Below are 14,779 nucleotides of genomic sequence, written 5' to 3'. Positions count from 1 at the left end.
TCCCCAAAGAATAGCCCTGCCCACTTACTATGAGTTCGAGTGCTGCGCTTTAAATATGCTTGTAGCTGTGTACGTGTATGGCTGCATGGCTACTATTCTATCCCTCTCGATCTCTCTCTCTTCATGTGCAACGGAGGGAGTCCCACCATACAATGGACCAACCAACCACTCCATCATCCTGCCACTTGAACAGGAGGAGACCTCCATTGAGTGCTACCTATTCCAGTGGGTAAGTTACTGTGTGTTAATTATTAAATAGCTTTGAGCTTGTGTGCATGGCAGGTGGCCCATTATCTTTGTATCTAGGTTAGTACTGATTAGAGCTTTGTACAGTTGGGATCATGCCTCAGGGTGATGTAGAGCCTGTGCTAGGCCCTGCCTTAGGGACTAGCTGTGACCCTGTTGACCTGTTGTATGATCAGCAAGTCGAGCGTCTTGAGCGATCCTTACCTTTGGGAAAACTTGACAGTATAGCCTCTGTTTGATTTCTAGATTCCTTGCTTTTGGGATCCTGCCATCGCGTTGCGGTATCGGTAGTCCTGAAGGCATGGGATTTAGAAATCGGAACAGAGCAATATTGCCCAAATGGAGTCTAGAGGTAGGCCACAGTACCAGTGCAGTAGTAGTGGTGGTGTTAGTTACTTCTGTTTGTGCAGGTGCTGTAGAAGATGTAAAGAGTCTCAAGACACTGTTGTCTGTGGCTGTGCACAATAGTGGTGATGAGGGGCAACAAGTTGTGTTGTTTAGAAGACTACAGAGCAAGCTTTTGCTCATTAGAGATTTGGGGAATCGAAAGCTTCAAGTTTCTTCCCGATTGCTGGAGACAGTGAGCACACTCATACCATCCACCCACCCATACACATGTTGTCTGTGTAGGTGGACGATTATGAACAACAGCTGCTCCAGAAACAGAAAGCTGTCGATAGCTCCTCAACAATAGACGAATTTTATCATGCTCAAAAAGTGTTGACGTCTGGCAAAAAATTGAGTGGAATCATCAGCTCTGCAAAGCGTTCCTCAGGTACCTAGCGCAACCATTCTTGTGTCCATAGTAACCACTCTTTGGTATACAGGTACTAAGAGAGTGCGTCCTGTTGATCTGTGCAATGATGAGGACACTCCCAACAATGCACGATCTGCCAAGAAGAAGATCAAGACCATCAGGAAGAAGTGAGTGTGTGTGTGTGTGTGTGTGTGTTAGCTTCCTCCCCACACAGGACTAGTACTGTTCCTGCTCCTACTCCTGGAGGGCTGGTGGCTAGTGTTGATGAGTCTTCTCCACCGGTACCTGCTGTACCTATGCCTGACCTCTCTTCACAACCTTTAGACCCCAATGAACCAACCTACTGTCTATGTCAGCAAGTTTCCTTTGGAGAGATGATCGGTTGTGACAATGATGATGTAAGAGTTGTACTCTTGGTGTGTTGTTATCATTGTATGTTGTTCTTGCAGTGTTCCATTGAATGGTTCCACTTCCAGTGTGTGAATCTCACGTCCAAACCCAAGGGCAAGTGGTTCTGTCCACAGTGTGCACAAGGTCGCAGAGGCAGTAAACCAGTCAATAGGCAGTCGTAGTATCTCTATCCTGTTGCAATTGTCTCCTCATAATGATAATAATTAATTATTATTGTCAACAAAATACACCTGTTAGCTTGCAGAAATAGTGGGTGGGGCTGGTATGTTCTTGCAGAATTAGTGGGTGGGGCTGGTATGTTCTTCACAAGGCCTTCAGTGCGCATGTCATGATGAGCACATGTTATTTGCAGCCACGAGACAAAGAGAGAGCAAGACAAGGTGTACCCTGCCGGCTGTCTCCTTGTACGTCGGTCACCTTTTGGTGAGCGCTATAGCTAGCAAGGTGGTAGTTGGATATTAATAGTGACAGCCTTGTGTTAAAGTAGCTCTGTGTATACTGTCCTTATATTGTTCTCTCATGTCTTACTCACAGATAACTACTCAACGCTGCACAGCACAGGATTCAGCATTCAATCACTCTCATAATTTTATTGTCATTTCATCTTTTATGGGGGACGCCCCACTCTTAATTTTTATCACTGAATGGCTGCTGACGTACGTATATATAAGAGCACTACAAGATACGACAGGAAAGGGTCAGTATAATAATTATGTAAGTGATGTAGTGTACTATCTTCTGGTATTCAGCCCCTTTAATGAGCACAGGATTATATAGATCTCCAAGCCATTAGTTACATCACTATAATTATGCAATTATCTGCTGTATTTCATATTGTAATGATTCATTGGGTACTGAATGTGTTCCAGGCCGGCTTTCTGAGGAGGAGATGATCTGTTATTGGCTATTGGCTCTGAGTAGGCCGGGGATGGACTGGACACCTCTGCATGAGAGGCAAAGGGCCAGTTACTGTATCACGTATAAATATTCTGTTGCTTGTACATTTTGTAGCATTATCAGTAATGGACTGTAGAGTAGCATCTTGAGCTCCCCTTTCTTCATCACTCAATCTGCAGGCAGTGTATGTGATTTTCTGACAGGGAAGGCTACTCTAAACAGAGGGAGTCGGCCACACAAGGTATAGTCTAATAATTATTGTACGGTACTTAGATGATCTTCTCTGTTTTGGGTCAGATGCAATTGCCTTCAATCACTATAGCCAGTTAAAACATTTCTTCTACTCTGCCTTAAGAAATTGATTGTGTACCAGCATTAACCGTGTAGCGGGAAATTTTGTTATTTGAGCCCTTGAGAAATGTTGTATAGTTGTTCACGTTTCAATGCCAGGGAAACCAATAGCTTTGCATGGTGCGTGGGAGTGTCTTCCATTTATATTACATGAAGTGTGAAGTGTGTTGTAAGTTTGTACAGAGAGGACTCCCATGGTGGCAATGAATGTATGGCAATGATCTGATGATGGCTCCACTGCTCTGATGGACCAATGCAGGAGAAGTTATTCTGTATAATTATTACACTAAATTAATGTATGCCACTGTTTGGATCGGTTTCTGTTCTGCTCAGCTTCTTCCTCCAACTTGCTTACGCAGGCTAAGCTTATTCTTAATTAGTTCATTCTATAGTCTAGTATTATTGTCGGTTTGGTTGTTTTATGTTTTTCACCTGGTCATACGGAATCACTTCATTAATTTTTATACAGTGCAGACCGCACCTCTATCCACACATTGTACCTGCACATCCTGTATATATGGGGCCACACCCCCACTCACTGTACTGATATGTGGTCACACCCCCATACATGGTAACCCTCTTGACCACACCTCCACTCATGCATTGTGTCGTACATGCTGTGTTTTTGTGTACAGTACACACATCATCCGTGTCTTTATCCCCACACCTAGTCGGAGGGACAGCAAGTTCTACTAAGAGCCAGCATCACCAACTAACCAACACTACAAGACCTACCTACTACCAGCTAGGACAGCACACCACCCAGGACAGACTCTTACTATACCATGTAATACGCCTTTGTATTACGATCATGATACAATTTGCTGCCCTCCCTCGCCCATGGATTGAATAATTATGGACGAGACTGACACACAATAATAGACACCAAAGGGCCAGTTACTGTATCATGTACGAATATTCTGTTGCTTGTACATTTCGTAACATTATCAGTAATTGACTGTAGAGTAGCTCCCCTTTCTTCATCACTCAATGCAGGCAGTGTATGTGATTTTCTGACAGGAAAGGCTACTCTAAACAGAGGGAGTCGGCCACACAAGGTATAGTCTAATAATTATTGTACGGTACTTAGGGTCAGATGCAATTGCCTTCAATCACTAGCCAGTTTAAAACATTTCTTCTACTCTTGGCTTAAGAAATTGTATTTTATTATTGTACCAGCATTAGGTAGTTAACTCCACTTATGCATTGACCTCTACTACTGTGTAGCGGGAAAGTTCATTATTTGAGCCCTCGAGAAATGCTGTATAGTTGTTCTCATTTCAATGCCAGGAAACCATAGCTTTGCATGGTGCGTGGGAGTGTCTTCTATTTTTATTACATGAAGTGTGAAGTGTGTTGTAAGTTTGTACAGACCCATGGTCTGATGATGGCTCCACTGCTCTGATGGACCAATGCAGGAGAAGTTATTCTGTATAATTATTACACTAAATTAATGTATGCCACTGTTTGGATCGGTTTCTGTTCTGCTCAGCTTCTTCCTCCAACTTGCTTACGCAGGCTAAGCTTATTCTTAATTAGTTCATTCTTAGTTCATTCTATAGTCTAGTATTATTGTCGGTTTGGTTGTTTTATGTTTTTCACCTGGTCATATGGAATCACTTCATTATTATCAGTGCAGACCACACCTCTATCCACACATTGTACCTGCACATCCTGTATATATGGGGCCACACCCCCACTCACTGTACTGATATGTGGTCACACCCCCATACATGGTAACCCTCTTGACCACACCCCAACCCATGCATTGTGTCGTACATGCTGTGTTTTTATGTACAGTACACACATCATCCGTGTCTTTATCCCCACACCTAGTCGGAGGGACAGCAAGTTCTACTAAGAGCCAGTATCACCAACTAACCAACACACTACAAGACCTACCTACTACCAGCTAGGACAGCACACCACCCGGGACTTAATACGCCTTTGTATTACGATCATGATACAATTTGCTGCCCTCCCTCACCCATGGATTGAATGATTATGGACACTCGCAGGACAACTAAGAGACTGACACACAATAATAGACACCAAAGGTCCAGTTACTGTATCATGTACGAATATTCTGTTGCTTGTACATTTCGCAACATTATCAGTAATTGACTGTAGAGTAGCATCTTGAGCTCCCCTTTCTTCATCACTCAATCTGCAGGCAGTGTATGTTATTTTCTGACAGGAAAGGCTACTCTAAACAGAGGGAGTCGGCCACACAAGGTATAGTCTAATAATTATTGTACGGTACTCTCTGTTTTGGGTCAGATGCAATTGACTAGCCAGTTTAAAACATTTCTTCTACTCTTGGCTTAAGAAGTTGTATTTTATTATTGTACCAGCATTAGGTAGTTAACTCCACTTATGCATTGACCTCTACTACTGTGTAGCGTAAAAGTTCGTTATTTGAGCCCTCGAGAAATGTTGTATAGTTGTTCATATTTCAATGCCAGGAAACCATAGCTTTGCATGGTGCGTGGGAGTTTCTTCCATTTATATTACATGAAGTGTGTTGTAAGTTTGTATAGAGAGGACTCCCATGGTGGCAATGATCTGATGATGGCTCCACTGCTCTGATGGACCAATGCAGGAGAAGTTATTCTGTATAATTATTACACTAAATTAATGTATGCCACTGTTTGGATCGGTTTCTGTTCTGCTCAGCTTCTTCCTTCAACTTGCTTACGCAGGCTAAGCTTATTCTTAATTAGTTCATTCTTAGTTCATTCTATAGTCTAGTATTATTGTCGGTTTGGTTGTTTTATGTTTTTCACCTGGTCATATGGAATCACTTCATTATTATCAGTGCAGACCACACCTCTATCCACACATTGTACCTGCACATCCTGTATATATGGGGCCACACCCCCACTCACTGTACTGATATGTGGTCACACCCCCATACATGGTAACCCTCTTGACCACACCTCCACCCATGCATTGTGTCGTACATGCTGTGTTTTTGTGTACAGTACACACATCATCCGTGTCTTTATCCCCACACCTAGTCGGAGGGAGCAGCAAGTTCTACTAAGAGCCAGCATCACCAACTAACCAACACTACAAGACCTACCTACTACCAGCTAGGACAGCACACCACCTGGGACAGACTCTACTATACCATGTAATACGCCTTTTTATTACGATCATGATACAATTTGCTGCCCTCCCTTGCCCATGGATTGAATAATTATGGACACTCGCAGGACAACTAAGAGACTGACACACAATAATAGACACCTAACTGCATTTTTGCCATTAATATAATAAAAATAATTTTGCCATTAATTAATCATTAATTATAGTGGAATCATGCATGCCTGCATGATAGTAGTCTCATGAATGAGTCGTCCTTTGTCCCACATGCATGCCTGCAAATGATATAGTAGTCTCATGAATGAGTCGCCCTTTGTCCCAAAGAATAGCCCCGCCCACTTACTATGAGTGCTGCGCTTTAAATATGCTTGTAGCTGTGTACGTGTATGGCAGCATGATGGCTACTCTATCCCTCTCTCTGCAACGGAGGGAGTACCACCATACAATGGACCAACCAACCACTCCATCATCCTGCCACTTGAACAGGAGGAGAGAGTGCTACCTATTCCAGTGGGTAAGTTACTGTGTGTTAATATTATTATTAAATAGCTTTGAGCTTGTGTGCATGGATTATCTTTGTATCTAGGTTAGTACTGATTAGAGCGTTGTACAGTTGGGATCATGCCTCAGGGTGATGTAGAGCCTGTGCTAGGCCCTGCCTTAGGGACTAGCTGTGACTCTGTTGACCTGTTGTATGATCAGCAAGTCGAGCGTCTTGAGCGATCCTTACCTTTGGGAAAACTTGACAGTATAGCCTCTGTTCGATTTCTAGATTCCTTGTTTTTGGGATTCTGCCATCGCGTTGCGGTATCGGTAGCCCTGAAGGCATGGGATTTAGAAATCGGAACAGAGCAATACTGCCCAGTGGGGGCGCAATGATACTTAATGGTGATTGGACAGGAATGAGGCAGAATAGCTACGTTGTCATGACCCGATCGTACCGAGCATGCCACATGTCCTGGCACAGGTTCTATGTTGTTCTGAGACATGATACCTAACTGTTTACTGTTTACCTTGTTCTGTACTCTCTAGGGGTGTACAGTAATTAGGGTGGTACAACCACCAAGGCGAGTGTATGCTGTGTGGTGTATGGGTGACTATTCTATCCCTCTCTCTCTCTTCATGTGCAACGGAGGGAGTACCACCATAGAATGGACCAACCAACCACTCCATCATCCTGCCACTTGAACAGGAGGAGACCTCCTACCTATTCCAGTGGGTAAGTTACTGTGTGTTAATTATAAAATAACTTTGAGCTTGTGTGCATGGCAGGTGGCCCATTATCTTTGTATCTAGGTTAGTACTGATTAGAGCTTTGTACAGTTGGGATCATGCCTCAGAGTGATGTAGAGCCTGTGCTAGGCCCTGCCTTAGGGACTAGCTGTGACCCTGTTGACCTGTTGTATGATCAGCAAGTCGAGCGTCTTGAGCGATCCTTACCTTTGGGAAAACTTGACAGTATAGCCTCTGTTCGATTTCTAGATTCCTTGCTTTTGGGATCCTGCCATCGCGTTGCGGTATCGGTAGCCCTGAAGGCATGGGATTTAGAAATCGGAACAGAGCAATACTGCCCAGTGGGGGCGCAATGACACTTACTGGTGATTGGACAGGAATGATGCAGAATAGCTACGTTGTCATGACCCGATCGTACCGAGCATGCCACATGTCCTGGCACAGATTCTATGTTGTTCTGAGACATGATACCTAACTGTTCACTGTTTACCTTGTTCTGTACTCTCTAGGGGTGTACAGTAATTAGGGTGTATGCTGTGCTTATGCTTGTAGCTGTGTGGTGTATGGGTGACTATTCTATCCCTCTCTCTCTCTCTCTTCATGTGCAATGGAGGGAGTACCACCATAGAATGGACCAACCAACCACTCCTGCCACTTGAACAGGAGGAGACCTCCATTGAGTGCTACCTATTCCAGTGGGTAAGTTACTGTGTGTTAATTATAAAATAACTTTGAGCTTGTGTGCATGGCAGGTGGCTTTGTATCTAGGTTAGTACTGATTAGAGCTTGCCTCAGGGTGATGTAGAGCCTGTGCTAGGCCCTGCCTTAGGGACTAGCTGTGATCCTGTTGACCTGTTGTATGATCAGCAAGTCGAGCGTCTTGAGCGATCCTTACCTTTGGGAAAACTTGACAGTATAGCCTCTGTTCGATTTCTAGATTCCTTGCTTTTGGGATCCTGCCATCGCGTTGCAGTATCGGTAGCCCTGAAGGCATGGGATTTAGAAATCGGAACAGAGCAATACTGCCCAGTGGGGGTGCAATGACACTTACTGGTGATTGGACAGGAATGATACAGGATAGCTACGTTGTCATGACCCGATCGTACCGAGCATGCCACATGTCCTGGCACAGGTTCTATGTTGTTCTGAGACATGATACCTAACTGTTCACTGTTTACCTTGTTCTGTACTCTCTAGGGGTGTACAGTGATTAGGGTGGTACGAGTGCTTATGCTTGTAGCTGTGTGGTGTATGGGTGACTATTCTATCCCTCTCTCTCTCTTCATGTGCAACGGAGGTAGTACCACCATAGAATGGACCAACCAACCACTCCATCATCCTGCCACTTGAACAGGAGGAGACCTCCTACCTATTCCAGTGGGTAAGTTACTGTGTGTTAATTATAAAATAATGGCAGGTGGCCCATTATCTTTGTATCTATGTTAGTACTGATTAGAGCTTTGTACAGTTGGGATCATGCCTCAGAGTGATGTAGAGCCTGTGCTAGGCCCTGCCTTAGGGTTTACTGTTTACCTTGTTCTGTACTCTCTAGGGGTGTACAGTAATTAGGGTGGTACGAGTGTATGCTGTGCTTATGCTTGTAGCTGTGTGGTGTATGGGTGACTATTCTATCCCTCTCTCTCTCTCTTCATGTGCAACGGAGGGAGTACCACCATAGAATGGACCAACCAACCACTCCATCATCCTGCCACTTGAACAGGAGGAGACCTCCATTGAGTGCTACCTATTCCAGTGGGTAAGGTTAATTATAAAATAACTTTGAGCTTGTGTGCATGGCAGGTGCCCCATTATCTTTGTATCTAGGTTAGTACTGATTAGAGCTTTGTACAGTTGGGATCATGCCTCAGGGTGATGTAGAGCCTATGCTAGGCCCTGCCTTAGGGACTAGCTGTGACCCTGTTGACCTGTTGTATGATCAGCAAGTCGAGCGTCTTGAGCGATCCTTACCTTTGGGAAAACTTGACAGTATAGCCTCTGTTTGATTTCTAGATTCCTTGCTTTTGGGATCCTGCCATCGCGTTGCGGTATCGGTAGCCCTGAAGGCAGGGGATTTAGAAATCGGAACAGAGCAATACTGCCCAGTGGGGGCGCAATGACACTTACTGGTGATTGGACAGGAATGAAACAGAATAGCTACGTTGTCATGACCCGATCGTACCGAGCATGCCACATGTCCTGGCACAGGATTTATATTGTTCTGAGACATGATACCTAACTGTTTACTGTTTACCTTGTTCTGTACTGGTGTACAGTAATTAGGGTGGTACGAGTGTATGCTGTGCTTATGCTTGTAGCTGTGTGGTGTATGGGTGACTATTCTATCCCTCTCTCTCTCTCTTCATGTGCAACGGAGGGAGTACCACATAGAATGGACCAACCAACCACTCCATCATCCTGCCACTTGAACAGGAGGAGACCTCCATTGACTATTCCAGTGGGTAAGGTTAATTATAAAATAACTTTGAGCTTGTGTGCATGGCAGGTGGTCCATTATCTTTGTATCTAGGTTTGTATCTAGGTTAGTACTGATTAGAGCTTTGTACAGTTGGGATCATGCCTCAGGGTGATGTAGAGCCTGTGCTAGGCCCTGCCTTAGGGACTAGCTGTGACCCTGTTGACCTGTTGTATGATCAGCAAGTCAAGCGTCTTGAGCGATCCTTACCTTTGGGAAAACTTGACAGTATAGCCTCTGTTCGATTTCTAGATTCCTTGCTTTTGGGATCCTGCCATCGCGTTGCGGTATCGGTAGCCCTGAAGGCATGGGATTTAGAAATCGGAACAGAGCAATACTGCCCAGTGGGGGCGCAATGACACTTACTGGTGATTGGACAGGAATGAGGCAGAATAGCTACGTTGTCATGACCCGATCGTACCGAGCATGCCACATGTCCTGGCACAGGTTCTATATTGTTCTGAGACATGATACCTAACTGTTTACTGTTTACCTTGTTCTGTACTCTCTAGGGGTGTACAGTAATTAGGGTGGTACAACCAAGGCGAGTGTATGCTGTGCTTATGCTTGTAGCTGTGTGGTGTATGGGTGACTATTCTATCCCTCTCTCTCTCTTCATGTGCAACGGAGGGAGTACCACCATACAATGGATCAACCAACCACTCCATCATCTGAACAGGAGGAAACCTCCATTGAGTGCTACCTATTCCAGTGGGTAAGTTACTGTGTGTTAATTATAAAATAGCTTTGAGCTTGTGTGCATGGCAGGTGGCCCATTATCTTTGTATCCAGGTTAGTACTGATTAGAGCTTTGTACAGTTGGGATCATGCCTCAGGGTGATGTAGAGCCTGTGCTAGGCCCTGCCTTAGGGACTAGCTGTGACCCTGGGATTTATAAATCGGAACAGAGGGCGCAATGACACTTACTGGTGATTGGACAGCAGAATAGCTACATGATCGTACCGAGCATGCCACATGTCCTTCTATGTTGTTCTGAGACATGATACCTTACTGTTCACTGTTTACCTTGTTCTGTACTCTCTAGGGGTGTACAGTAATTAGGTTGGAACAACCAAAGCGAGTGTATGCTAATTCATTATGAACTTGTGCCGCAATTTCAATGATTTATACAGCAATTTAGTACATTAATCTTTATTAGTCATCTGAATGTGTTGACAGTTATGAACCTTTAAACTCTTGTAATATGGAATGTAATGTACTACCAAGTAAGGTAATGCTGGAGAAACCTTGCCAAGACTCTGTAATATGGAATGTGATGTACTACCATGTAAGGTAATGCTGGAGAAACCTTAGTGAGAACGATTTTAGTTTAACTAGCAACCCAGCAGTCTAGCTCATTATTCAGCCTCTTCTACCTCTGCTCTACCTCAAGTTCTCTTCTACCTTCTCTATACTCTACTGAGGAACCCAGCAGCCTCTATGTCCATCAGATCTCCTCTACCTAACCCAGTACTGCTCCAAGCTATAAGGTTTGTAGAGCTTTGTGTTAGCTAGCACTGGCTTTGTGTTAGCTTAATTGCCTGATCGAAGTAGCTTGTGTCAGGTCAGTGTCTAAGTGTTGGTATAGCTGCCTACCAGCTTCAATCCTACCAATGTCAGCTTCCCAATGTCAGCTTCAAGCCTCCTACAGCTGAGCGCTGGCTTTAGCTTGTAGCTTGTGTGTATGTAAGCCGCCTGCTATGGCAGCTTTTTATTTTTTGTCGCGGCCTGAAATCGAGACTGGTAGTAATTAGCCTCGATTCTTCTCCTGGCGCGTGTATTAAGTTCAAAAACAGCTCAACACTTTTTTTTAGGTAAATAAAATTCTTAAGTTAAATCAGTATTTTTTTTCTTACAGACAAGAGCATCAGAATATTAAGAGACATCAAAGACGCCAAGTATCAAGAAACACCAAGTATCAAGAGGAGACTCCAGGCCAAACGTTAGTCGTAAATAGTGTGATTATGTTTTTGCTCATTCGAGACAATTAAAAAAGAAGGAGGTAAAACATATCATGCTGTACATACAATTAAGATGACTAGCATCATTATAGTGTGCAATAATTTATTTGCTGGTTTTGCCTGCTATCTAAAAAAATTAGGCAAGCCCGTGTTTAAATAGTGTGCAATATTTCATTTGCTGGTTTAGCCAGCTTCTGACGGGGAGCCTTGCACGCCCTAATCTAAAAAAAATTAGGCAAAAAGGGAGAGCAAATAGTGTGCAATATTTCATTTGCTGGTTTAGCCAGCTTCTGACGGGGAGCCTTGCACGCCCTAATCTAAAAAAAATTAGGCAAAAAGGGAGAGCAAATAGTGTGCAATATTTCATTTGCTGGTTTAGCCAGCTTCTGACGGGGAGCCTTGCACGCCCTAATCTAAAAAAAATTAGGCAAAAAGGGAGAGCAAATAGTGTGCAATATTTCATTTGCTGGTTTAGCCAGCTTCTGACGGGGAGCCTTGCACGCCCTAATCTAAAAAAATTAGGCAAAAAGGGAGAGCCCGTATTTAAATAGTGTGCAATATTTCATTTGCTGGTTTAGCCAGCTTCTGACGGGGAGCCTTGCACGCCCTAATCTAAAAAAATTAGGCAAAAAGGGAGAGCCCGTATTTAAATAGTGTGCAATATTTCATTTGCTGGTTTAGCCAGCTTCTGACGGGGAGCCTTGCACGCCCTAATCTAAAAAAATTAGGCAAAAAGGGAGAGCCCGTATTTAAATAGTGTGCAATATTTCATTTGCTGGTTTAGCCAGCTTCTGACGGGGAGCCTTGCACGCCCTAATCTAAAAAACATTAGGCAAAAAGGGAGAGCCCGTATTTAAATAGTGTGCAATATTTCATTTGCTGGTTTAGCCAGCTTCTGACGGGGAGCCTTGCACGCCCTAATCTAAAAAACATTAGGCAAAAAGGGAGAGCCCGTATTTAAATAGTGTGCAATATTTCATTTGCTGGTTTAGCCAGCTTCTGACGGGGAGCCTTGCACGCCCTAATCTAAAAAACATTAGGCAAAAAGGGAGAGCCCGTATTTAAATAGTGTGCAATATTTCATTTGCTGGTTTAGCCAGCTTCTGACGGGGAGCCTTGCACGCCCTAATCTAAAAAACATTAGGCAAAAAGGGAGAGCCCGTATTTAAATAGTGTGCAATATTTCATTTGCTGGTTTAGCCAGCTTCTGACGGGGAGCCTTGCACGCCCTAATCTAAAAAACATTAGGCAAAAAGGGAGAGCCCGTATTTAAATAGTGTGCAATATTTCATTTGCTGGTTTAGCCAGCTTCTGACGGGGAGCCTTGCACGCCCTAATCTAAAAAACATTAGGCAAAAAGGGAGAGCAAATAGTGTGCAATATTTCATTTGCTGGTTTAGCCAGCTTCTGACAGGGAGCCTTACAATAAATTAGTGGTTTTGCTTAGTGCATTGTTTGTTTTAGTGAAGAAAAAAGTGCAGTAAAACATGAAAAGAAAAGAAAAAAGTGGTTTTGCTTATAAGCTTAAGTAGTGCTTGATGATGAAAAGACAAAAGTAGGTTAGCTTTATTAGTGCAGTATTTGCTGGTTTAAGTGAAAAAAAAGTTGTTTTGTTAATAGTGGTTTGCTGAAAAAAAAAGTGAAGTCAGTCAAAGTTGTTTTGCAATTATGAAAACAAGTGCAGAAGGTAGTTTAGCTTATTAAAAGTTTGTATTTTAAGTAAAGTAAAAGTAGTACCTCAGTGCAGTAGAGGAAGCCAAAGGAAGCCAAAGTAGATATGCTATGGAATTTAGAAACCATAAGTACTGAAATATTGCCATCATCTGCTATAAAAGAGAGTGAGCAAAAAGGGAGGAGGGTGGGCGTGGCTGAGGGTGGGAAAGTTGGCTAGAGTGTGCGGTAAAGTACTTGAGCTAGAGTTGTGGTTAAGTACTCTAACAACAGCTAGAGTTGTGGTTAAGTACTCTAACAACAGCTAGAGTTGTGGTTAAGTACTCTAACAACAGCTAGAGTTGTGGTTAAGTACTCTAACAACAGCTAGAGTTGTGGTTAAGTACTCTAACAACAGCTAGAGTTGTGGTTAAGTACTCTAACAACAGCTAGAGTTGTGGTTAAGTACTCTAACAACAGCTAGAGTTGTGGTTAAGTACTCTAACAACAGCTAGAGTTGTGGTTAAGTACTAGGGTTAGGGTTAGGGTTAGGGTTAGGGTTAGGGTTAGGGTTAGGGTTAGGGTTAGGGTTAGGGTTAGGGTTAGGGTTAGGGTTAGGGTTAGGGTTAGGGTTAGGGTTAGGGTTAGGGTTAGGGTTAGGGTTAGGGTTAGGGTTAGGGTTAGGGTTAGGGTTAGGGTTAGGGTTAGGGTTAGGGTTAGGGTTAGGGTTAGGGTTAGGGTTAGGGTTAGGGTTAGGGTTAGGGTTAGGGTTAGGGTTAGGGTTAGGGTTAGGGTTAGGGTTAGGGTTAGGGTTAGGGTTAGGGTTAGGGTTAGGGTTAGGGTTAGGGTTAGGGTTAGGGTTAGGGTTAGGGTTAGGGTTAGGGTTAGGGTTAGGGTTAGGGTTAGGGTTAGGGTTAGGGTTAGGGTTAGGGTTAGGGTTAGGGTTAGGGTTAGGGTTAGGGTTAGGGTTAGGGTTAGGGTTAGGGTTAGGGTTAGGGTTAGGGTTAGGGTTAGGGTTAGGGTTAGGGTTAGGGTTAGGGTTAGGGTTAGGGTTAGGGTTAGGGTTAGGGTTAGGGTTAGGGTTAGGGTTAGGGTTAGGGTTAGGGTTAGGGTTAGGGTTAGGGTTAGGGTTAGGGTTAGGGTTAGGGTTAGGGTTAGGGTTAGGGTTAGGGTTAGGGTTAGGGTTAGGGTTAGGGTTAGGGTTAGGGTTAGGGTTAGGGTTAGGGTTAGGGTTAGGGTTAGGGTTAGGGTTAGGGTTAGGGTTAGGGTTAGGGTTAGGGTTAGGGTTAGGGTTAGGGTTAGGGTTAGGGTTAGGGTTAGGGTTAGGGTTAGGGTTAGGGTTAGGGTTAGGGTTAGGGTTAGGGTTAGGGTTAGGGTTAGGGTTAGGGTTAGGGTTAGGGTTAGGGTTAGGGTTAGGGTTAGGGTTAGGGTTAGGGTTAGGGTTAGGGTTAGGGTTAGGGTTAGGGTTAGGGTTAGGGTTAGGGTTAGGGTTAGGGTTAGGGTTAGGGTTAGGGTTAGGGTTAGGGTTAGGGTTAGGGTTAGGGTTAGGGTTAGGGTTAGGGTTAGGGTTAGGGTTAGGGTTAGGGTTAGGGTTAGGGTTAGGGTTAGGGTTAGGGTTAGGGTTAGGGTTAGGGTTAGGGTTAGGGGTAGGGTTAGGGTTAGGGTTAGGGTTAGGGTTAGGGTTAGGGTTAG

At 44.0% G+C, this 14,779-nt stretch overlaps 1 protein-coding gene and 1 long non-coding RNA gene across 26 annotated transcripts; both read left to right on the top strand.

The window, feature by feature from the left end:
* Positions 1-15: 15 nt before the first annotated feature.
* LOC135347223 (inhibitor of growth protein 4-like) lies at positions 16-5,962 on the top strand. 25 transcript variants are annotated; one of them, XM_064545097.1, is made up of 12 exons: positions 16-229; positions 493-826; positions 877-1,025; positions 1,078-1,170; positions 1,218-1,401; positions 1,453-1,837; positions 1,949-2,128; positions 2,284-2,368; positions 2,491-2,552; positions 3,334-3,720; positions 4,499-4,719; positions 4,836-5,962. In XM_064545097.1, exons 1-6 carry the CDS (start codon positions 78-80, stop codon positions 1,573-1,575), a joined length of 1,035 nt encoding a protein of 344 aa, XP_064401167.1. In that variant the 5' UTR covers positions 16-77; the 3' UTR covers positions 1,576-1,837; positions 1,949-2,128; positions 2,284-2,368; positions 2,491-2,552; positions 3,334-3,720; positions 4,499-4,719; positions 4,836-5,962. The 25 variants fall into 25 exon arrangements, with proteins under 25 accessions (XP_064401167.1, XP_064401162.1, XP_064401168.1 ...); XM_064545092.1 differs by having other exon boundaries at positions 2,846-3,720; XM_064545098.1 differs by having other exon boundaries at positions 2,284-2,375.
* Positions 5,963-9,782: 3,820 nt separating this feature from the next.
* On the top strand, positions 9,783-11,366 carry LOC135348230 (uncharacterized). Its single transcript, XR_010398688.1, has 2 exons — positions 9,783-10,191; positions 11,335-11,366. It is a non-coding gene; the product is annotated as an uncharacterized LOC135348230 (long non-coding RNA).
* Positions 11,367-14,779: the final 3,413 nt, after the last annotated feature.

The sequence above is a fragment of the Halichondria panicea genome, chromosome 14 (assembly GCF_963675165.1).
Source record: "Halichondria panicea chromosome 14, odHalPani1.1, whole genome shotgun sequence".
Taxonomy (NCBI): domain Eukaryota; kingdom Metazoa; phylum Porifera; class Demospongiae; order Suberitida; family Halichondriidae; genus Halichondria; species Halichondria panicea.
The sequence above is the reverse complement of the archived record's forward strand: the minus strand, read 5'-3'. Positions and strand labels throughout refer to the sequence as shown.

Excerpts from the sequence above, each read along its gene's own strand:
- LOC135347223 (XM_064545090.1), top strand. The coding sequence starts at position 78 with ATGGCTGCATGGCTACTATTCTATCCCTCTCGATCTCTCTCTCTTCAT. Across the intron at positions 827-876 it reads CTTCCCGATTGCTGGAGACA|GTGGACGATTATGAACAACA; the intron begins GTGAGCACACTC and ends TTGTCTGTGTAG. Across the intron at positions 1,171-1,217 it reads ATCAAGACCATCAGGAAGAA|GACTAGTACTGTTCCTGCTC; the intron begins GTGAGTGTGTGT and ends CTCCCCACACAG.